Genomic DNA, 24698 nt, shown 5'->3' with positions numbered 1-24698 from the left:
ATTTTTAGACGAGCGGGTCTTTGTTCTAGCGGAAGTCTGTCTTCCGAGACGTCTGCATGCAGTCTTGCCTCGCTCTCAGATTCTTAGTGAAAAGAAAAAATGATGGCGCACGTGGAATGCTGATGAATATTTATTTTCATTCAAACATCGGACCGAGTTTGGCCTGCATGCGGACGTCTCGGAAGACTTCCGCTCGTTTAAAAATAACTTTCGTGGACATGACATATCCCAAGGGCTGGACCGGGAGCCTCCCTCTCTGTCCCCTCATTTTCTCTTGCTAGTAACAAATCTGTGGAAATCAGACACTGCTAAAGATATGTATGTGCAAGAAAGCACTGATCGCAGGTTAGACGTTACAAATCACTTACGCCGAATTTGAATTGTCAATATTCTTTATTTTAACTGTCCAATTTCTCAATTGTAATTTAAGAGATGATATGGTAAGTTCCTGCACCTATACTATATTTTACTTTAGAGAACTTTGAAAACTTAAAACTGTCTTGGATCCGCTTGCGTATTACAGAAATTTAAGGATAAAATTATTTGTGTTCGTTTAAGTGAAGAGTATTGGAACGTAGTGCTAGTAATACATTTGGCTATCACCTATGACTTAGGCCTTAGGCATCCCTAAGATAAGAGAGCCTCGAAGATAGTTCCCACTCTCTCTTACTTGCATACGCTGACCTCTACTGTTCTGGGGCACTTGCGACACCGGACAGAACAGCACCAGTAAAACTTGCAGTAGCATTGTTCGACACGAATCTTCTGGTAGGTCGTATAGCCCCTGCTGCAACACATCAAATCACATCCATCTATAGCTAGAGAAGTACGATTACAGAATCTTCCTTGCGTTCCCAACGAACCAGTGTTGGAGTCAGCATTACAGAAATCTGGTGAATTATCAAGATAAACGAGGTCTTCGATTGTAGGTGGTTTGATGTTTTCCTTTGTTGGAACCAGAACTGCTCTTTGGCCTATTACTCTCTGACTAACCATCGTAGCTCCGTCAAATTTCTCTTTGAGGTGGTCCCCAACTATTCGAATATTTGGCAGCGATAGCCAACATGTTTGAAATTTACACGACCCTGTCGTCCCGTGACATTTGCACTGCCGTTTCATGTACGTTTTCACAGCCTGGTAGAAAAAGTCACAAATAATAAAATGATCTTGATATCGGCAGGCAAGTCAGAAATTTAAAGGAAACAACAAAACTTTTGAAATTACAAGACGTGTTTCGACAGAAACTTCTGTCATCTTCAGTTGATTAATGTACAAAGCGTTAAGTTGAATTTATAAGTCGGAAAAAGTGCTAATTTTGCCAGTAACAACGGAATGTACATAAAACACGTTTATGTACATTCCGTATCCGGAGGTTTCGCCCATAAGACGATTCGCCCACAAGGTGATTCGCCCACAATCAAGAGGTTTCGCCCACACTTAAGGTGATTCGCCCACGCATCTAATGAAGGAAAACGTAATTTGAGTGATCTGGTAAAGAATTAGTGAGAAATTAATATTCTGATGGAACGGTTGGAGAGGCTTTGGTTCGTTCATGTGATTTGGGTGACTATGTAGGGTTTTCGATAATATTCTAGAATGTGCCGCTTCTATTCAAGGTTCCACTGCAATTTTTCATAGAAATTGGTCTTCGCTCGAGTCTCAAAAGTCCTCCACTTGGAGAGAGTTGGCGACTGTTAAGTTCGCGCTTGACGTTTTCGTTAAATAGTTATTAGCTAGAAGAGTTCGTTAGAACACAGTTGGAATGTCGAGACAATCGTTCAAGTTGGTAGCATGATACAGGAGCTACAAGACCTTGCATTGCCAACTGAACTATACTCAAGTGCACTGTATTTATTATAAATATCTTAGTTCGTAATTAGTCGTAATTTCTGGGGTTTCTTTTGTATATATTAAAATACCTTTTCTTCAGTTATATTAGGGTGTGTTACGCGTTTGTGGGAAGGAGACTATTTACTCTCGGTCCGGTACTTTGCGTGTACCTGCCTCTCGTGTTTTTGCCTCTAGGCAAAATCCCAAGGAGGCATCATTGTAGCTTGCACTTATATAGAGTTGCAAATGCCTGTCAGTAAGTCTTGGGTAATGATGACGTATTCAGAACACATAATGATGTGGAAGGGTGTTGCACTGCCGTGTATAGGGAAGATGGCGACCGGTAGAGAGAAACAGCTAGAAATACGTGTGCCACGCAGGCATCGCTTGTGAATTCTGTTGCGATATTTCATAACCATTATATTTCGATGGATTCCTTTCCTTCATAAGTTGTGTGGGCGAATGATCTTAAGTGTAGAAGAAACCTCTTGATTGTGGGCGAATCACTTTGTGAGCTAATCGTCTTGTAGGCGAATCGTCTTGTGGGCGAAACCACTGTAATTCAACATACTTTAAGTTCAATGGTCAAATACTTATTAATGTATCGCTAGACGAAAAAAACATTCAAATCCGGCTTAACAAAGAAGCCAGCATAAGGTGAACGGAATAGTATGTTAATTCACTTTACATTATCTTTCTAGTATAACGCGAGCGGCAGGCGAAATAGGGATACTTCCTTTAATCCTTGTGACAACAACCTAAATAGTAGTGTCAGCTTAAGCGGCTTGGTAACACAGGTTTTCCAGGCTATTAAGTAGAGCACAAAAGCAATACAAATTAGGGGTATTAATTCATTCGAGGGTTGCTTTTTGATGAGGAGGGACTGAATAATTCGCAAAGAAACTCGGACTAGAATGGAGAATCAACAAATTCAATCCAAATAAGTCGCCAAGTGCACAAATTGCCCCCCCCCCCCCCCCCTATGAATACCTACCAATCTTCCCGCATGATTATTGTGAATATTCATCAGAACACGAGAAGGGTCAACCTTACGCCCTCGTTCTCTTGCGTCAACGAACTTTTCGGAAAACCAGATGCCATAGTCGATGTCCTCGCTGCATCCAGCCCACTCCCAACCCCTTTTGGAATCTCCTTTATAAGTCTGATCACAGCCACACTGGTCTCCAAGTTTTCCCTCAGTGCATGAACGCGTGACCGCATAGGCAACACTAGCAGATGAGATGGAGTGAACAAACGCGGCCTCTCTGGTACCTGACAAAGGCGAAAAGATCCATAACGTTGAAATCACTACGTTTTCACACCGGCTTAGGTTGCGCTCGATTGACCTTATTCCGGAATAAGAATAGGTGGAGTGATGATTTAAAACGGTATGTCTGGCGTTAGGAATCAACAGAATGCCCAGAATGCTACTGTTTTTTATGATATGTACTTGTGGCATGAGGTTTTTTTTAAGACGGCATATTAACAAACTAGCTATCTGTAATTGGTGGAAAATTTAGCTATGGGAATACTGGTGTCCCGCTGCTGCATTACGCTACTGTCAATCAATCCATTTCGAGTGTGGAGTGAAACGCAAGGTGCGATCAAATAGACAATGGCTGCTAACTGTTACGCCCTGCAACCTATTCAAAGTGGCATTTACGTTAAGAACCAGCCGAACATTTGAATGAAGATCTTATCGCCTTCTTCAAGAAAGTGGTTTGACCATAGTTAATAGAGGAGACTGGGCAAAGATCAAAGGAGCAAACAAAGATGCTTAGATTTAGGTTGGAAAGTCCACGACCGTGCACAATCTTTTGCTTTGCGCTCATACACTATGGCATGAATTACATAACTAACACATTTCTATTGGTTAGTTCCTCAATACGGAGTAAACAATTATTGTGTTTTGTGCACGGTCAAGGCCAAAAATGAGAACAAAAACATACAAAGAAAGAAATTTGTCGGGTTTCATAACCACCAATCTTCGCAACATGTCATACAAAATGTTACAGATTTTGGTTTTCTGTTATATGCTTGCGCTTCTAACAAAGAGAATTCAGGGGCACTCAACGGTTCAAAACCACTTAAACATAGCATTGTTAAACGTACTTTGGTATTTAAATGGTAGACATAGGCATATTTTTATCCCCTAAATTAAAGTTTTTCATCTGTTCGGATTTCCTAGCTGAAAGTCTAGTGATCCGAAATTTATAGGGATCAAAACTTACCTTTTCGAAAATTTCAGCCAGAAAAAAGGCTCCCGAAACTTCTAGGTGACCTTTTCAAGGTAAAAATCCGTTAAAAATGGGCAATTATACCATTTTTTAAATGTTCGAAAATCCTAGGACAGACAGGCAAGCAAAAAATTTTACAACAAATGTTTCGAAAACTCTAGATGTCAAGTCGTCTTCTTCCCAACAGATATTTTCGAAAATTGACGTTGGGTGCTCCTGAAAATTGACATGGCGGAAGTGCAATTGTTTTTGTCAGAGGATGTTAAATATATTACCGTCCTCGAGGGAAATTCAAAGACCACCGATTGTAGTCAGAAGGCCGAAGAGTCAGCAGGATAGATATAAAAATTAATTATCCAAGTACTTCGGATCATTTTATTGTACGTGTTCTAATGAAAGGGTCAAATTTAATCTGGGCAAAACCGCGCTATTCTTAAAACTCCGGCACAGGTACAACTCACCTCGGGTAATAGACTGGTTACCAAACACGGGTGATCTGTCGAAATGCGCAGTGGTACAGTTCCATCTTCTGTGGCGAAACTGGTGTTGACACTCGGACACGGCCATGGTAGCTCCATATTTGACGCTATCCATAGCGTTTATGTGTACCTTGCAGACCTTAAGCTGTTCATCATTGAGTCGATCGCCAATCTCATCACAACTTCCCCTGCCAATAAATGGGTTTGCTGAGCTCATCAGGGCCAGAGATCTGTAGAAATATTAATACGATAAGTCAATGAGAGAAATTCACTAATCCCATTTATTAAGACCACTTTTTAATCCGGGTATCTTAATGTCCTGTTCCTGTGTTTTTGTCATTTTCTCCCGTGATATTTGTTTGCATCACAAAGTAGAGTAGCGAAGGAAGTCGGTGGCAGGAAGAGTATTTGCTACTCTATTTCACTGTGAAATTATCTTAATTAAGCATTGTCATTGTCAGTTTTAGCATAGAAGAGGCAAAGAAAAAAGCGTCTGTCTCAAGTTTACACTGGTCGGTGTAGTCGGTGTGAAGGATAGCTTATTGTTATTTGTCATTCTTTTCATTATACTTAACAATTATTCACCGACGTGGAGGTGAATAGTGGTGAATATGATGTGAAGATTAAAGCAGAGGTTATCGATGAAATTGTTGAATAATATTTGCTAATATACTTTTCTTGGTGTTTGTAGTATTGATGTTAAGGAGAGTAATTGTCCGTTGGATGGCTACTGAATTATTGCTGTCCACTTACAGCCACGACGAGGTCACAGAGACTGGGGAGATATGGAAAGACTCTATAAGGAGCAAAACTTGAAACAATTGTAGCGTCTTGATTACACCCATGTTGACTTCTTGAATAGTATCTTTATCTGCTGGTTGAAAAGAAAAATATATATATATATAGGAATTTGCTACATAGGCCCTCGGCTCATTCCCCTTAGTAGGTTTCATCTAAAATATTGTATACACATACGAAAGCATCACTTGTAACCTCTCAGAAAACCCTCCCTACAAAATAGCGTCACTGTAAAAACTGTTCATTTACAAGGGCTACTATCCAAAATCATTAAATTGTCAACCTCGGTTAATGCATTTCTCGTGCTCTGTTTGGTTCACTCAATCCCGGTTATCAGCTCATATACCTTAGTTTGACCTTATATGATAAATGATTGCGCTACGAGTTGCTAAGATAAAAGTGTTTTTTCGCCGGAAAGCGAAATTTGTCTCTGAATAAAGAAAAAAAAACGTTTTTGAGGAAAGGTTAGATCAATTCCGACGTTTAGAAGTACGCGGAAAGGTAAGAAATGTTTTTGTGATGAGCCTGCGTCTGTCTGACCACAAGGTCTTGCACAACATCGCATCAGTTCTTATCAAGTTTTTTTCGATTTCGCTCTGATTTGCTCCCTTTTTTCGCTCGTATTTCTTACTTTCTAAACTTTTGGAGTTCAAGGAATGTAATAAGACAATTATTCCATTCGCGCTTGTTGGATATGAGACTGGTTATAGCCAACTCATATCCAACGCGCGTTCATTGAATAATTGTTAATTATTTGACCTATCAAACCGTATTTTTTATTTGCTATTATTGTTATTATTGTTATTATTATCTGCATAAGTCAGTTCCAAGAGAAAACCTTCGTGGGATAATGTGGAGGCTGGAAGACTAGTTACATACTGCACATATCACATACAATTTAATCGCGCTCTACAATTCTCTGAGAGACCCACACCGGTGATGTTCCCCCTACTCTCCACGAACAATGTTTCTCACAGTGTTGATAACAAGGGTTTATAGTCCCTGTCAACCCGATAAGACTTGAAAGTCAAAGCATTTGCGGATGTAGTTACATAGACAGTACTTTCTCCTCAGTTATTTTCAGATATAGACCGTATTCATAAATGGCGGTCAAGAAATTATTCGTTTGTCTTTGTGCTAATCATCCTAACTAGCCTCACTTTGCAACAAAAATTTTTTTGAATTTTGCTCGTGTTTACGAGGCTAGTTAGGATGATTAGCATAAAGACAAAAGAATAATTACTTAGCCGCCATTTATGAATACGGTCTATTAGATGTTTACTGTTACCTTGTTGAACTTCTCTTATTTTTAATACATGTAATAGAAATATCATTATCAGCCAAATAAAGATTATTATTATTATTATTATTATTATTATTATTATTATTATTATTATTATTATTATTGTTATTATTATTATTATTAGACCCTGAGTGTTGTTCCGACCGAGGTTTTAAACCCATGATCTGCCAGACGAAACATAACTTCATGCATATATACGTGAACTTGAGCTTTCCAATGACAGTCGAGATGTCGGCTACATTATTATTTATTATTTAGGTTAGCGTGAGGACAATGACTTTCGTCATGTTCGGCTCATAAATGCTCGCTTGGAAAGTGATCTCTCGTAAAGTTCACGGACCGATCCGTTCCGAAAACGCTAGACAAATTTTAGTGTGGGTCTACCTCGAACAGTGTGTGCATTGTATGTGGTTTGAGCGAATGATACCCCATATTCGTGCTTACTTTCAACGACGCTATTTTAGTTCAATGTCTTCAATGCCACGCATGTTCAATGGCTTAAACTTCACGCACTTGATGCGTCAGCCATTGCACAACCATGCCAGGTATGCGCTTGAGTGCGATTTACTGAACGCAAAAAAAGGAGGCCGAAGTTTAACCTCGGGCCTTTCCCCTGCCCGAGTAATGGTAATGAATATATTGAAATGTGCCTAACATACTAATCTACAAAATTTATAACAGAAGTAGTTATGACAAAAATAAATAAATAAACGATTCTTGTTTAGTAACCATAATTTCAAGCGAGAAGTTTGTTTTCACAAACTTTATCATTTACTTTCAGAATCAAGAAAAAGATGTTCACAATTGCTTCCTTGGACGCTCACATAATTTCTTGAGTTAACGATCCTTAAGTTTAACGCTCGGATCACCTGATGCTGCTGTTACGAACGGGTTAAAATGGTCTCGTTGAATTTCCGTTTCTTAGCGCAATCAGGAGCTTGCAAAAATATGCATTGCAAGGGTATCAGTCTCAGAAGTAATTTCTGGAAATTTCCTTAGTTTGTTTTTCTGAAGCAAATAAATCAAACCGTGAACATTTTGCGAAGAACGGTTTGGGCAAAAAGACGAAAAATGGCTGACGAAGGAAAAGAGTGTTAATGAACGAACAGATTAACTGTTGGGGAGACCGAAAGAACATTATTGAATACCTTATCGTTCTCTCATCCTGGCTATACTTTTTAGTCAAGGAAACCGCAAACATAACTAAACTGAGATTATATTCACAGCTTCTAAATTTATTGACCATCGCGTGGTTTTTCTTTGTCAGACAACCCCGATTTATTTGTCATAATCTGCTAGCAAAAGCTGTCTTGTGTTAGCAAATTTAAAAATGGAAACAAGTATGACAAAAATCCAATTCCTACAAAATTCTTTTAACAGTTCATTACGGCATAAATAGTTGTGCCTAATTTAGACTGGAGATTTTTTTTTTAGAAACTCATTGTGGTAAAAATAGTTTTTATTCGACTGGATTTCCGCTTTCAAAAATGTTCTAAGGTCAACGGAATTTGAAACCATGTGTGTGGTAGTCAAAGATTGCAACCTTAAGCACATTAATTTTTTTAAGGAGGATAACGCTGAATCGACCTTTAGAAATTTTAACACCAAGTCTTCGTTTTTAAAACTTCTCCACAGCAAGCGATCTACTCTCTCACAGTTTAGCGTTATTAAATTGCCATAGGAATGCCATAGGAATTAAGTATAAAAGGAATTAAGTATAAAATTGAAAACTAGTACTACTAGCAATAGGTCGCGTGCTTTGTAAGCGTTCGGTGCATCTGTTATTGGAAGGCTGTTGCACTGAGTTGCGAAATCCAGTGGCCACTTTATTTATCTATTTATTTATTTATTTATTTGTTTTTTTTTTTGTTTGTTTGCTTGTTTGTTTGTTTTTATGAGTCGTCAAAGGGAAGATACGTTAAAACTCAAGTTCCGCTACTTTCCTAAGAAGACACGACAAAAATACAACTAAAACAGGAAAACATCAAACAGGCAAACATGAAAAACAAACAAGATACAAAAATGGCGCAGAAAATATCTTGATAAAATCCTTTCTAACATAGTTATAATGACAAATAAATGAATCAACATGCACAAATTGGTAAGGTGTTGAGTCTGCAACACGTGATTTAAATAATTTTTATTTTAATTTCGTTTTCATAAAATTATTAACAACATTCAATCAAAGAAATACTATTGCGTTGGTTCGAACGGGAGTTCGAACTAATTGAAGAACAATTTACACCAAGTACACTAAGTTCACACTAAATTACAATTCGTTAACACAAAAAAGATAAAAGAAGAAAAAATCAAGGGAAAGGTAAAGGAGAAATCCTGAATAAAAACCTGTCGGTTGCCACAAGCGTTTAATATAATTTGCCAATTTTCAATTCGATTCTGTTCAAATAGCTTACATCAAAACTCATCCAAAGAGAGTTTCTTTGCTATGTTTTGGCAAGTATTTTGCTATTTTTTGTTAATTATTTTATGTAATTTTTTATGACACAATGTAAACAGCGCGTATGAACATTTTATGGAATATGCGCTATGCACATCTAATTGTATTAATTGTATTAACAATACCATAGACATGATTAGAAGAACCGTTATTTGCGATGGAACGAGTCTTCGAACTTGAAAACATTGCCAGCTGCAGTCCAGAGCGCGATATCAGATTCGGAAGGTCATTTGGGTATGTTACAATTGAGGGTGACTACAAAACTAGGACTCTTGTAGGACACCTGACGAATCCAGTTGTATCCAAAATAAACAAATCAGTCTTTAATACCGATGATGATTTTTCCAGTATGGGTGCAAAGAATGAAAATATCGACTTTACTGTCAAACAGGCAAATGAGTCCAAATATACCACTAACAGAGGATATTTAAGAAAATAAGCGGAACGTTTCCCGAATGAAGGTGTTCCCTGTACGTCAACCAATTACAAATTCACTAGTATGCTTCATTACAAATATCAGCACACTGAGGGTGCAGAGAGGCTTCGTTGATCCAGCAGAGCACAACTTTGAACGCAAAATGACCAACACATTGTAAACAAAGCTAAACAAAAATCCTCCGTGAGGAGTCTATACAGGCCTGCCAGGTTAATGACAACAATTAGTCGGCCGTGTAGGCATGATGAGAGACTTACGAACAAAAAAGAGAACGTAAATTGTGTGATGCGATAACAATGACCAAGCTAATCTTCAACTGTTTTCACGTACAGACCAAGTTGGTCATATCGTTTATTGGTGGAGCACGTTTTCTTCATCATTCGTTCTTCTAAAAATATATTTTTAGTTATTGTGTTAACTTAATGGACTCTTTACCAAAAGGAGAGAAATACTTTCGTCCTACTGGTGTGTTCATGGTAATCAACATAATTTCCTGATGACCAATGCGAGACGATATTTTTTGACCTGCGCTCTCTGGGAAGTAAATGAACAAAAGGATTCGTGTTAGCTCCTAGTTTGTGCATGATCTTTTTGACACAGCGGCGATATAGAAAAAAAGATTTAGAGAATGCAAAACACGCATGCACACGCACTCAATACACTACTGGAGGAAGAACAAATATGGGTAGTCAAATTTCAAAGGATATTTTAATAGGTATCGATCGGTATCGTTTAAGAAACCGTGGGAAGGAGAAATTTGGGAGGTCTCTTGAACCGTTTCGCAATACATAACATTCACGCTATGAATTCCTTGGTTGTCTCTGAGCCAAAACCCTCAGGGGCTAAGAAACAGTGCAACTGGATTGTTAACAAGAAAAGTATAGGGAAAATGACATAGAGTCTTTTGCGATCCATTGGAGAATTGCACGAATTCAAGAGTGCTGACAGAGCATTGGCGACCTCTGCGATTTATCCTAATTAACGGTATTAGTTGTTCAGGAAGACGAAAATGTGTTTGATCACTAGGGAGTATTTAGAGAACCTAACGGGATTTTTGTGCGTAACCGGTGGCCTTCAAATTTACATAAGTAGCTGCTGAACCTTTTTGCCTTTAATTTCCAAGCGAGAAATCTGCTAAAGTAGCTATGAACGTAGTCCTCTTACAGACTTTGGAATCATTCCAATGTTTTGTAACACGAATTTAACTCTGCTGTTAGCAGGCTTTGATTAAAAACGTGAGAAAAAGGAAGATAACATGACTTGGTAAATAGGCTGGAGAAAAGAGAGTCTTGCCAAGAACTGAAGCAGTCTTAATAGCAAAAGAAAGCGTTTTCTTTTGGATAGCCTCTAAACATGGACAAAACTGCGCTTCACATTCCATAACTTTAATTGCGTTAAAGGAGAAAAAGCTGAGAAGTATTTTGGCGACAGACAATGTAATTGCGAAGCCTTCTATAAATGGCATAACTATAGCTTCTTTCCCTAATTAAGCAATGCAGTGTTGCCTTTAGGGTATCCTGATGGACAGCCTTAATATTGGCAGTTGTTATGTTGACATTCCTTCACGCCTTAACTATTTTAGGAAGAAGATCCAGTAAAAAATCACTAATAATGGTAGTAACAACAATAATGATAATAAAAAAGGAAGTGATAACATGTGCGTTGCAAAACTACTAAGTTTCACTTTGTCCGTGCCGTTTTCATTTGAATAAAGATACTTCCTATTTAAATACTTTTGGATAAGTTTGTTGCTCTGCGTTCTTACATGTACAAGTGATCAAGGATATTTTACTTTCATTTGAGGAGTATTTGAATCTTATGACTTCAAGTAAATAATTCATAATGAGAGATTTCTTTGTCAATCAAATATTGTTCTTTATTTGAAAATGACAATCAAGCAACAATCTTACCTTTGTCAATCTAGGTGGGGATTCTTATCCATATACTTAAGACTGTTAGCTAAAAAGCGATCTGCAGAGGTGTTTAGTTGAAGCTCTTCATATACAAGTGTCGTCTGATTGAAGAGGGCAGATCATTTTAAGGTACTAAGTCACCTGAAACTCTTGAGACTCTGACAGCAAGTCGGCATAGCGATAAGAATTAGGTTATTGCGAATTTCCTGTTTTTTATCAACGTGTCTTGAAAAATTAACACCCTTAAGGGGGATACCAGCGGTTAAAAGGTTATAGTATTCAGGAAATCAGTGGGGTTTTCTTTACAATTCCTGACAGACAAATATCTGACAACAAAAAGGAATATATAGACATTTTTGCTTGATTCAGAATGTGGTGGAAATGGAATGTAAAAAAGGCAAAATTGTGGCCAACAATTAGTGCATGCACGAGACTAGTTTTTTTTTTTCCTTAGTTTTGATAATACGATTTGTAACATTTTACTTCGTCGATTAAACCTTTACAGAAAAGGTGTCTCGGCAAACATGAGACAAGGTGGTTTTTTATGGAGGAAAGAGGACCATAAAGGTCGTCATTTGAATGCAACTTTGATCTCCAACGGCTCTCAAGACATCGGCTATTGATTCCTTTGCACTTACCACCAAATGCCTATATCAACCTATCGATTATGATAACTCACACAACTTGTGAGAAACGTTTTACCTTAGTAAGATGTTAAATCTATCTGTTTTTATGTTTTGTTGTTATTTTGTTTTCTCTCAGGTCGATTGCTCGGAATACCTGAACTTGGCACTCAAAGAGCGCCGAGCGATGTGTCCGCGCCCAAAGCCGATAATTTTAACAATGACTAACGTACCTTGTAGTAATCTGTCCAAAAGGAAAACAATTGACTTTTATCAAAATACATGTTTTTCTTTTGTCTATGGTAGTCGTTTGATCTGGGATGATTCGTAGTGGTAAACCAGATAACTGTTTAAAATCGAATGTTTTTATTTTGTGGAATACTCTTATCTTAAGAAGTGAGTCATTGACGAATCCCGTTAGACCCTGTTACTATCCCTTCTGTAATGCAACTCTATTTTTATTTATATTGGAAGCAAATTGTGTTTAATTTCAAGCCACCCAAGATGCATTAGCAATACCGATTCAACTTGAGGACAGACAAACCTAAAAGCCCTAAAGTTTCGATCCCCCACTAAATCCTCTCTGAGCCAAGAGCGATGATGTAACGATATCGAACAACGGTGTGCAATGACCACGAAACCGGTATGCATGTGCAATTTCTTGCTAAATGAACTCTTATTTGGGCCAAAATAAAACAAGGGATGAGTCCTCCAATGTTTACTAAACTAAAGGATACCATGAACATGTTCAACTCCTGAGTTCTATGAAGTGTTCACGACGATGAGGAAGAACTGGGCCAAGAACTTGAACCTCTGATAATCTTAAATGCATCTGTAAAGTAGTAATGTAGCTTGAGGGATGCATGAATTGTCTCTTACGGAAGGCTTACGGAGGGTTTGATGTTTCAAGTTTGCCGAATGGAAACCATATACTCTGATGAAAGAAGTTTGACAAAAATGCATGGATGCTGACTTGCTGATTGCAAATACGTACGTCAACAACGGAGATAATGAGATTGCATCATTTCAAGAAGGTTTAGTGATAAAGCGACTGTAAGCTAATGTAAAAAAAAACCTGCTTTGTGGTTTTACGTGACTATTTTCGAGGCAAGTTTTTTTGCACGATTATCCTGCATGAGGTCAAGATGACATCTTTTGTTTATTAAATTATCACGCGATATGTTTCATGTGCTGAACCACGTTATGTCACTGTACGTTCAAAAGGCCCATGAGTTCTTGGGATGTCTTTAAAGCGACAAATTGCCTTGAAGAACCTGCTTAACTCAACTTGCTGTTGACTTTGACATCATTGTTGTTAGTGTTTTGTTTTTCTTTTTCATTGCCAGGACTTAAGGGCCTGAATCACCGCTTTGCCTGAACTTTATCCTAGATGACTGACAGATATGCATGATCATTCGTAGAGCATCTTCGAGAAAGGAGGAGAGATTTCTTTAATGCAAATAGTTCAAATAAAGCCTTTTTAGCCTGCCAAATTAGATCTTTTTCCGTCAGCTGCAGTCAAGATTTTGGTGACAACATTTGTGAAGTTATCTTGTTCGTGATTATATTTTTGAAAATTGAACCGCAAAGAATGAACTTGCTTATGGTATCTGACGGTATAATTAAATTAATTACATTTTTATCTCTAGTACACCCATTCAAACAGTGTACAAATCAGACGAAACAAATACTTTTCCACCCCTCACTTATCTTGAATAGGGTACTTTCAACAACATGAATACTCTTAAGTTGGAACAGTTTATTTCTTCTACCTATTTTGAAGAATTCCTAATCACATTACTTTTTGTTGAGATGCTATAGGAGTTTTTTTGGTTCTTAAGGCTGAAAATAAATTGAGTCTAGTTTTTTTCTGAATGTTATAAACATTTCAAAACAATGCGGAGGGCAAAGGTCGTTAAATGCCCGCCAACGGCAATATCAAAGTATATAAGCCTATCTCTAATCCCGACAAAGCTGTTCCTTCGTCTAAAACTTCACTTTTCGTATAAAACCATGCCCGCCGTTAGTTACAAAGTTCCTGAGGTGTAAATTTGCTTTTTGCAATTAATTACCACCTTGTTAACAGGGACTGGTTGTGTTCTTCCCCGTTTAACTTCTCATTTGTACTATTACCTTCTTTTACAACAACAAAAACATGATATGGAAAATAACAAAAAAGGAACATAATTATCGTTTCAAGTACGGAAATCTTCACTGTTCCTTGGTCATTAACCTTCCATAGCAGTGACTGTGTGCAGGATGCCAAAAGTAACACTTGAAGTAATAAAAAACGGATCAAGAGTTATTTGAACTGTTGGATTATTTTCAAAGACCTTCATAGTATCATTATCCTAGTCCAAACAACACGCAAGTATTACCCGGACCTCACGCTGGCAAAAGATTTTGTGTGTCAACGCACTTTGATTTCCAGACACATACTGGGAGGTATTTGATATCTGACAGACACCTGTAAGTAGTGATCAACTTTGGTTTCTTAACCTCAATCGCACAAGTGTCTGCTAAAAAAGCAAATACGAAATTAAACAATTAAATCAAGGAAATTCCCGAGAAAGACAGGAAGAAAATGTGCTAGGTTAGAGTTTTGCGGGCTGTAGATAATCTTGTTGGCCAAGTAGTGACTGTAAACTCCCTTGATTTCGTGAGTGAATACGAGCATGGGTTTAATTGGGGCTCAGTGATATATATCTCTAATGTTTATAGCGAAGAATGTGGAAAAGTACAAGGAAATTAAAATATCATTCATCATTTGTTTAACGAAGATATCTGCTCCGAGTTCATCCATAACAACGCCCATTACAATTGCCAAATTCTTCTTATAATCTCATTTGTGTAACAGGCGGTTAAAAGTAGGGTTCGGGTTAAGCACCTTAGCATTCGCTTTAAAATTAAAAGAAGGTACGGCATCTTTTGTAAGTTGAGACACTGTCGGCTTTAAGTATATTGTTGAGGCTGCACTATGCCTTGATTCTGTTCTTTTCCTAATCGCTGATAATGATATCCAGCAAAACATGTTAATCAAGCTATTTATCAGCAAGGAGTTCAGTATTGGGAAAACTGCGTTCGAGATCTTGGAGTTTTAATTTTCCCGGTACGAACCTTCCTAACCTGGAGAAAAGCATTCAGTTTTGATTTCTTCTAAAACCTAACGGAATGCTTGAACAATACCCAAACAATATAATGCTGAAATCGAGGCAAGATTTTGAACAATTTCGAACGAGTAGACTGTAATAATAAAGTAAAGTATCTTCTTAGTTCATGAAAAAAAGTGGCGATCCATCACGCAAGAATACCGCTCACTGCAAGATGCCCTGATGAGAAAATCTGCCCATTCCCGTAACCAATCAGATTGCAGGATTTGTTAAATGTTGCCCACTCACGCTCAGGGAAAAATGTGAATATTTAATCTCTATGTTGGTCATTCTTGCCTCTTGCCTCTTCTTAACATGCGACCAGGCTCTATTTTAGTTTCGCGCAGTACATAACTGTGGAGCTGGCGAAACGAAAAATAGAGAGCCTGACCTAATTCCTCTTCGAAATTGCTTCCGCCCACTTTTTTTGATTGATGGACATGTTCTTCATTAGCCAATGAGATTTACTTCCGTTTACCAATACTTGCGTGGGCTAGTGCAGGCACGGCAGATGCAGACCATTTTGTTTTGATCAAGAGTTATTTAACGTAGAAGGAATTTTGTCTGTATTGCCATAAACTTTGGCTTCAATTCAAGAAATACACGTTTCAAGCTTGGCGGAGTAATTCTTCCTCCGAACTTTACTGAATACGCTATCTCGTATTAAGCTTGATATTTTAAATTTGTATAATTAAGATAATCTAAATGTCCTTAATAATTTCAATTGTGAACTCTTTATTCTGTGCACGTTTTATATATCAAATGTGAACTCTTTATTCTGTGCACATTTTATATACGGGTTATAATGTGATGTGTTACTTTTAGGGACATATCTTTAAAAATTGTTTATTTTCGCGGCTCAACGACATTGTCGACAGAGACTCTATCGACTTCAGTTGTTCAGATCCAAGCCTGCAAAACCAGGCTCTTCCGATGAAATAGTGCGCGGTCGAAATATAGGGGTTTGAAGCAAGCAACCGTGGACAATCTTCCTGTCGATGTACGTTGGATCAGTGGCTTGATCTGATCGGCGTAATTACAAGTTGAGAAACTAAATATTTTAAGCAGGAGCCGATACAACGTAGGTTTGATCACCACTAAAATCACGTTGTATCGGCTCTTGCTTAGAATATTTAGTATCTCGAAATATAGGGGCTTGGTTACGAACCAAGCTCCTCTATTTTGACCGCGCACCATTTCAACAGAAGAGCCTGCTTGCAGGATATTTAGACCCTGGATTTCGTGTGGATTTGTCAGTGTCTGCAATGAGAAAAATGTATTAAATGCACTGACACACAATTTTAAAAATCCTGTCAATGGTCTGTGGCATTCCAGTTGAAATATTCAGTGAAGGAATTACTGTTCTCAAGTCATTAATAATTCATTAGATTATTAACCAATCGGGGTGTCCAATGCACACAGTGCATTTGAATTTCCCGAATATTCAACATAAAACTTTCGCAGTACCCTTTATCATTAGTGACCAGAGGATTAAAACGAATTTGGACACCTAATAGCGACAGAGCAGCCATTTTAGCATTATCTGCACTCAAGGCTTGAACCTTGTGTAGTACGTAGTCATTGAAAAGTCCACCACCATCTAAAGCAACCGGCACTTGTACCTCTCTTAACCTCAGCCATTCGGTGAAAATGATCACAGCCCTATTATGTTTATATTTAGTTGAGACTGGAACAGCCTCGTTAAACGAATCACTTTCTTGGGAAGACGATTTTGGCAGGCGAAAACGACGTAAATTTTTTCACAAGTTCCACCTTTTAAACTAACCCAAATATTGAATATTCATATCCTTTACAAATTTCTATCACTTGTCTGATAAAACAAAAGATCATCACATCACACTCGTACTTGGTGGAAAAAAGGTTAAAAGTCGTGTCAAAAACTCGTGCTTCGTGTCTCATCAAGGGTTCCAAACACCTCGAAACAATAAAAGCACTCTGCTTACGGCGTCGTGCTTTCATCTGTTTCTCGGTGTTTGAACCCCTGACGAAACACTCGCACTCGTTTTTGACATATCACTTGAAAGCCAGAATAGCATTATAATACATTGACTTCAATGTTTCTTTTTAAATTCTCACGTGTTTACCATGGCTTCTTTACTGGAAGTACTGTTCACTCTAAGAGTTTTCTACAACTTGTTTTGTCCAAAATTACCCATGCCACCCCCATTCCGAAGAAATATGGTCTGTTCATTAGTAGACAGGTCGCAAACATAATATTACTATAAATACAGTTTTCAAGAGAAGACTTATTGAACTTGTGCCGGAGACAATGTTTACCTCCTATGCTACCTCCTTGGTTCTCGTTTTTCTTCCGATTTTAAGACTATGCTTACAAAACACGAGCCAACCAAGGCCACAGTGATCTATGGTAATTTAAAAATTCAGAGTATGTGGTTATGATGTGCAAATGTATTAACGCACTGCTAATTAAAACTAGACAATATGGCACCATTTTTCTTTAATCCAACTCTCCAGAATCATTCTGGTAACGTGGATCCGAGAAATGATTCTGATTGCATGGGTACAACTAAGGGAGGGTTTTTGCCGTTGGACTGTTAGGCAATAGTTTTTTTTAAGAAAAAAGGAGAAATACAGTAATTAGTTTATCGTGGTCATTCCCTGAAGGTTTCTTTAGTGACTTTTTCAGCTATTCTTTGCAGTTCATTTATAGGATTGCAACAGATCTTTTAATGAAGTGCGAATGAACAGTACGATGGATTCGCCAATTTTTGTACAATTGTTTTCTCTACAAGAATGCTATTTTTGTTTTTCGAATGTCAACTCAACTGGAAATATTGAGGCAATCTTGACTTACTGCTGTAGAAATATAAACCAAAATGTTTGAGCAAACCATTCATGTAACTGTGTTGAGGGCGACAACATAAGAGATAATATGAACGATGCCCAAAATGGGCTTGATCGCATCCGAAAATTGACTTTTTATCAGATAGATTATTGATTAAAGTACAGTTACTTGTACAAATGTAGTTCAGTATAAAACCCCTTTGTGGTTATAAGAGCTTGAACAACCAAATTTGTTAGTTCACAAACTTTGTTACCTTTATTAAACAGTCAATAATTGCATGTAGTTGAACAATGAGAAGTCATTTCCCTAATTGTTTTTGCACCTCTTGTACATGTGTCACTGGTCAAGTGTTTTTTTGCATGCGGCAGGGAAACTTATTTTTTAAGTTGTGTCTAATAACACATTCATGTCTTCAGTAATTTGTAGTCTGTTTGGTGCAATCCAAGTGTCAATAATTCCAAACTTTCATAAATCCGTGTTCTTTTTCAATTACTTTACCAAGAAGTGTGTTTGGGTGTAATGGACTTTTGTCCCCTTTATTAATTTTTATTTTTGCCAAAGTTGTTGACTTGGAATGAAATAGTAGTGGGTTTGCTTGTTGTCATTTTGTGGTTGTATTTTCTTTGTGTGTTTCTTGCTTTTTCCTGTTGTTTCCTTGTTGCAGGTTCCGCATCCACATCTTCACAATCTTCTTCTTTTTCTTCTTCTTCTTTTTCTTCTTTCTTCTTCTTCTTCTTCTTCTTTCTTCTTCTTCTTCTTCTTCTTCTTCTTCTTCTTCTTCTTCTTCTTCTTCCATGGTAGAATGTTGATCATGTTTGTTATCTGAGGTAGTTTTGGTTTCTTTCCATGTTGGTATGCCAAATACCAATTCATAGGGTTTTTGTTGTGTTGTTTCATGTTCTACGATGTTGTTTTTGTAAGCAGCTTCCCCTAGTACCTGACACCAATTATTTGGACTTTGTTTCTTTTCTTTTAAGGTGTTTCTGATGTTTTGCTTTACCGTTTGATTGTTCCTTTCCACCAAACCTTGAGTTGATGGTTTTCTGGGAGCTCCATGAAGTTGAGTGATGCCTTTGTTCTTGCAGAATTGGTACATCAGTGAATTCTTAAATTCCCGTCCATTGTCAGTTTGTACTTTTGAGGGAATCCAAATTGCCAGCAAAATTTAGACAGGCATTGCAATACATCTTCAGCTTCCTTATTTTTCAATGGATAAAGCCATGAATATTCTGTGAAATGATCACTCATGTGGAGGATCCAATTGTGTTTGCAATGACATGAACATGTACATGGTACGTTTCTAAGGTTCATTAGGTCCATTTGCAAATGCGTTAGGAATCCTCTTCCTTGAATTGTATCCTTGTATCGATCAGAGTGACACAAAGAGTTGTATTACTTCTTGGGATACTGACTCTTCCTTTGTGCGCAATATTAAAGTGGGCCATTTTACGAACCGTCCAGGGCTATGCATTCCGCTGGAGTAAACGTTTGCACAATTTAGTATTACCGAGAAGAGTCTGGGCCCCCTTGCACCAGGAGAAACGTATTTGCTATTAAAATTAATGACGACGGCTTCTCCAAGTCCTATGCGGTTAGTTACGGGTAAGGACTCAATGGTAGGGGATATCAGCGGTGCCCGGTTCAAGTCTCGGTAAGTGCAGTTCAAAGCGATTTCTTTCTCCCATGTACACATTGAAATTGAATGGGTCAAGGGTATATAAAGTAGTGGTAGGTATGATGAATGAATCAGGGGATGGAAGGTTAAGAGGGATAGGGACAGACAGAAAAAAAGGAAGAGGGTAGAGAGGAAAGTGGGAGAAGGGAAAGGCGATTTTTTGTTTTTTTGTTTTGTTTTCAACCCCACTAAAAAAACCGTGCCCCTTTTTTTCAACCACACCCCATAAAGAAAATTCCTTTTCAAACAGGTGACATTAACCTACAATAGGTTTATTAATTTCACCTAGTTTGATTTTGATTTACCTTGTTTGATTTATTTTCACCTAGTTTGATTTAAATGGACCTGGATTTGATTTCAACATGTAACATATACGTTTGGGAAATTGGGAGCCGCTCTGGTGCCCATTGCCTGAATTTAATTTCAACCTGTAACACATACGTACATGCAGCCTTCATTTGATGACGTAGGTTAGTGGGATAAAACTGCGCTTGGGCAACCGACCTGAGCGGATAGCAATCAACAAACTCTCTTACAAAATATAATTTTTAATCCTAAAATATCTAAGGGTTTAAAACTTTAGATCTTTAATGAGTAAGTGATATAATAGTCGCTGACTTAAATTAAAGAAATTTTTGACAGCTTCCTTATCAAACTTCTTTTAATTGCTTCCTTAAAATCGATTTAAGAGCATTATAACTAATATCAGTAAGTACAACTCACTTTTGTTCAAAAATTCCATATTGCCTGACCGCTATATTGAAAGCCGTTAGTTCTTCAGAGTTCAGTTTTTGTTTTGATGATACTAAATTGATACTAAATTGATTGATTTGTAAATCTTGTTGATCTGGGCTATTTTGAAAATAACAGGAGCAGATCCTGTATGGACCTGAGAGATTGTCATTAAAATACGTCTTTTATGTTAATTGTGGGTAGGAAGCCAATTACAGCTAGAGAGGTATAACCTGTCATCTACTTTAAAACGTAGATGACTGATTATGCACGAGCAGGTACGGGTTGCAAATAACCCTCTCAATATCATGGCTTTAGCCTTTGAACTGAGGGCGGATACTTAGTTTGTTTAAAGAGCTCCGACAGTAGATCATTCAAGGATGCAGTTTCTTGGTCAACACTTGATCCAATAGTGTAAGCTGTGATGTCGTTCGCAAACATATGCATAGAACCATCCCTCACATGTACGGAGCCTTGGAACAAGTAGGGATCGTTCTGTTTCTGTCGAAAAGATTATGTTATTATGTTTTGTATTCTCCTTTGCAAGGTCCAGTAGGGAGTCAGCCAGAAACGAATTGTTCCGACCGTTAGCTTTTTGGATAGTGTAGCGTTCTCCTGACCTTGGAAAAAACTCCTTCCGCAGCTAGTGTCGCGACAGTCACCCAAGGACATAGATGATGTGGTTTTTTGACCTGCTTTCTTAATGGTTAAAATATTGTGCTTTTTAAACATTCAAGCCAATCTGTTTTTAAGTATAACTGGTTTTCAGTCATGAGATCATGTTAGCTATGTTTTGAATTAGTGTGTCGAAATATCTGGGATAAGTAAGTAAGTAAACACTTTGTTTATGGAGGCGTTGAGCTTAATAGTGTTACAACTCTAATAAACTTGAAGCCCTCATAATTCAGACCAGACCACAACACTAAGAACTCCATGCCCTTTATTTTCCAAAGAGATTGTGGGATCTTTAAGGTTCCTTTTTTTAAAGAAGACGGATTGTGAGACAGGGCCTATGGTCTATAGTCCTTATCTGAGAAGGCTCTACCCACTTGCGGATGCAATCACAATGGCAACAGTTTCTTCTCAGGTAAGTTATTTAAAGGCCCTGAGTGTCCGATCGGAGTTGAACTTACGACCTCCCGCAGAGTAGTCCGATGCTCATCCAAATGAGCCAACGTCGCAGGGCTGTTAGTGTAATAGTCAGAAATAAAAGACAAAAAAGGACAACTGAGAACTAGGGCCAAAGAACCGTAAATTAACTACTTTCTCTGACTAATTTGATTTAATGAGGATAACTTTAAAAGTGATTTTAAATACCCTGTGCCCTTATTTACAACTAAGGTAATGCAGGACAATTTTCATGTGCCATGCAGAGAGGTTTTAGTTCCACTCCTTGGTCGAAGTACTTGTTCAAATCAAAGATTGAGCCGTGAGGCCTAGACTACATCGAAATTATAATGTTGGGGTTATTTTAGGCAAAAAGTGACGTCGAGACTTGGAGAGCAACAAGCAACGAAACCCCAGAAATATGAACGAACAGTCAATCTTCAAAAACTTTTAATGAGACTTTTAATGTCCTTCTGGGACGGTGCCAAAAAACACGCACGCAGCTATTTTTTCCGTGATTTATTATCAAGGGAAAAGGCAATCATCCAGGGACCGCGCTTAAGATCAGTAACTTCCAGCACTTACATAGAAGTGATCTCGTGAATCGTTTCAAATGAAGACATTTTTTCTTGCGTTTCGTGAGATTTTTATTGCACCATATCACATTCATGCATTTAAGAATACAGTGGCACTGACAAGAGAAACTTATGAGGTCAAAAGTTAACTGCTCGTAAAACAAATTTTGATGCGTTTCGTGCTTTGCTCATAGTGGCTGAAATTAATATCAAAAACACCTGCTTGAAAGCGTTTTACAAGAGAATCCGAAATCATGCCATGTGTATTGAAATTCCTCGAAGAAAAGCCGTCTATTGTACTCCAAGCTACCATACAGCCAGAAACGATCTCAGTGTTTTGGAACTGATTCTGTTCTGAGGAGCCAGTCAATCCGAAATACAAATAATTGTCCGAAGTGGTTTATTTAGAAAACCAATTAAATCTGGATCGAAAGAGCTGGGAGTAGGACAAACACCAGTGGTAGGGCACAAGTGAAATGCTTTCAGTGGGTACTGGGTCAGGAGACATAGGCATATATAGATATAGATATATATATATATATACATCTGATATGAAAGCTTGCTTTAAATGTAAATTTAACGTTGACGACAATGAAAGTACCAAGCAAAAGAAACCATTTTCCGGCTTTTTTCAAAAGGTTCTTCAAATGTAATTTGTCATTTAGGCAAACTGAAATATCTTTAAAAACAACTTATACAAACAAAGATTTAATGTACAATTAGACAAGGAAGGTTATCTATAGAACAATGGCCCGATTAAAAAAAAAATTTCAAGATTCTAGAAACTCGAGTCTTCAAATAATTGAATAACTTTCTGATTATTATTTTTTAACTCCCTTTTTACATGGAAAGAAACGCCTGAAAAGTGTTCAAGAGCGACGATACAATGTCGGTTGGATCGCTAAGGCCGAAAGCGCGAAATTGCGTGTCTGTATGAGTGTGCTGTTGCCTCTTGAAATTAAGTGTTTCCCGCAGGTGTAAAAGGATTATCCCGTAAAGACGCATTTCACATAACTGTGCGAAAAGGGCGGCTTCGTTGAAATGTCTGTTCATAAGTCTGAAGAAATCTTCTTAAATTGAAACGACCAAACCTACAAACGAATTGTTTAGCATAGAAGTGATAACACTCTACCTACCAGTAAATTCTGCACTTCCCTTTGACAAGCCTACAGTAGATCACTTTCTTATCCTCCACAGGAGTAATACACACTGCAAGATCACCGATCAGTTAATGCTGCATTTGAACACCTTGCTCCTTGAAGAGTTAATGTTCACTGCGTGAATTGCCCCCGAAATCTGACTTGACAATCTGCAGGCAACTCGTTTTATCATGATCTGCTTTTTATATCACACGGAATCAGTGGTAGGAGAATTCCAAAAACAAACAAAGTTCCAAGATGATGGAATACTTTATCAGCAAATGGCGGTCGATATCAATTTAATCGTATCCCGATATCACATGCTTTTTACAGGAAAGGAAGTGAGATCATTAGGAAATTTGCAAATTAATTCTGCATGTGTTGATCTATACAATTTTCCTAGGTGATGAATTTTAAAAAATGGCACTAGACCAAAATGTCTGAGAAAACTTTAAAGCAAGATTGTGTTTTGCGTGAGCGAGCTCATTAGACTTGGCTTGCTTGATTTTGCCAGGATGACAATTCTCAATATTTTGTCATGATTTTTTTATGTCTCAGATTTAATTCAGTAGTCTTTGCAACATTTCAAAAACCTACTATTATATTCTTATTACAGAATTCCGTAAGTTAATCTCTTAATTTCTCGCAGTAGGGGCTAATTTCAACTGTCTGCTCAGGTTGAAGAACGGGCACGAAAAAATGATTGCAGTGAATTTTACAATTTTTTTGTAATTTTCTTCAGTACACTTTCTATTCCTTTTTTTTTTGTTACGTGAAAGTTGCTGCTCCCATGAAAGCAACATTCTGTACATTCTGTGGCATTCGTTGCAACCCTTTTTAGTTGCAGGCTTTTAACAACAAATACGTGCAAAGGTTGACAAGGTCGCTAACACTGATCAGTCATTAACTTATCATACTAGACAGTGAAAGCAAAATGTTAATCGCTTATTATATCCCCGGTTTGTGTAACATATATTTAAATAGTTGGACAGAAATGTTTAAGGTTCCGATCTACATCGATAGACACTGAAAATCAGTAGATGACCCTTTCTTTTGCAATTCGTTGATATATATCGACTGACCGTGATAGCACCTCTTACAATTCTCCATCGTGCTGGTTTCATGGTATTGTTGCTGATCCTTAATGAATGCCCGCGTAAAAAGTGATCAACTTAACACTTGATATTTACGAAAATGAAGCTTCAACCACACGACTGTGCTCGTGTGAGGTAAGCTTAGCTGGACAGAGTTTACTTTACTGCAAAATCTGTTTTACCTTGATTCTCTCGCCATCTTCATCGATCACGAATTATCGTTGTCTGGTAAATACCACAATTTGATATCTTTATTTCATTGCAAGCGTGCCTATACTGTAAACTTTCAGCTGAGTCCAACGTGTAAATTAAATACTGATTCT

General features: G+C 37.7%; 2 protein-coding genes across 5 annotated transcripts; both read right to left on the bottom strand.

Moving 5' to 3' along the window:
• Positions 1–374: 374 nt before the first annotated feature.
• Positions 375–23513, bottom strand: LOC138051919 (protein Wnt-4-like). 4 transcript variants are annotated; one of them, XM_068898228.1, is made up of 5 exons: positions 23279–23513; positions 5300–5420; positions 4529–4776; positions 2825–3102; positions 375–1134 (listed from the first exon to the last, which is right to left on the bottom strand). In XM_068898228.1, the coding sequence occupies exons 2-5, from the start codon at positions 5389–5391 to the stop codon at positions 667–669; spliced, it is 1086 nt and encodes a 361-aa protein (XP_068754329.1). In that variant the 5' UTR covers positions 5392–5420; positions 23279–23513; the 3' UTR covers positions 375–666. The 4 variants fall into 4 exon arrangements, with proteins under 4 accessions (XP_068754329.1, XP_068754327.1, XP_068754328.1 ...); XM_068898226.1 differs by having other exon boundaries at positions 5300–5417; XM_068898227.1 differs by lacking the exon at positions 23279–23513 and adding an exon at positions 11452–11594 and having other exon boundaries at positions 5300–5417.
• Positions 18655–19149, bottom strand: LOC138053614 (uncharacterized). The gene has a single exon (XM_068900216.1). It carries the CDS (start codon positions 19147–19149, stop codon positions 18655–18657), a length of 495 nt encoding a protein of 164 aa, XP_068756317.1.
• Positions 23514–24698: the final 1185 nt, after the last annotated feature.

Source organism: Montipora capricornis, chromosome 6, assembly GCF_036669925.1.
Source record: "Montipora capricornis isolate CH-2021 chromosome 6, ASM3666992v2, whole genome shotgun sequence".
Classification (NCBI taxonomy): domain Eukaryota; kingdom Metazoa; phylum Cnidaria; class Anthozoa; order Scleractinia; family Acroporidae; genus Montipora; species Montipora capricornis.
This window is presented reverse-complemented; position numbering and strand designations above follow the sequence as displayed.

Bases quoted from the DNA above. Each gene is read 5' to 3' on its own strand.
- LOC138051919 (XM_068898228.1), bottom strand. From the start codon at position 5,391: ATGGGTGTAATCAAGACGCTACAATTGTTTCAAGTTTTGCTCCTTATA. The intron at 4,777-5,299 runs GTAAGTGGACAG...ATATTTCTACAG, and splicing joins TCTGTGACCTCGTCGTGGCT to ATCTCTGGCCCTGATGAGCT. The intron at 1,135-2,824 runs GTAGGTATTCAT...TTTTTCTACCAG, and splicing joins ATAATCATGCGGGAAGATTG to GCTGTGAAAACGTACATGAA.
- LOC138053614 (XM_068900216.1), bottom strand. From the start codon at position 19,149: ATGTACCAATTCTGCAAGAACAAAGGCATCACTCAACTTCATGGAGCT.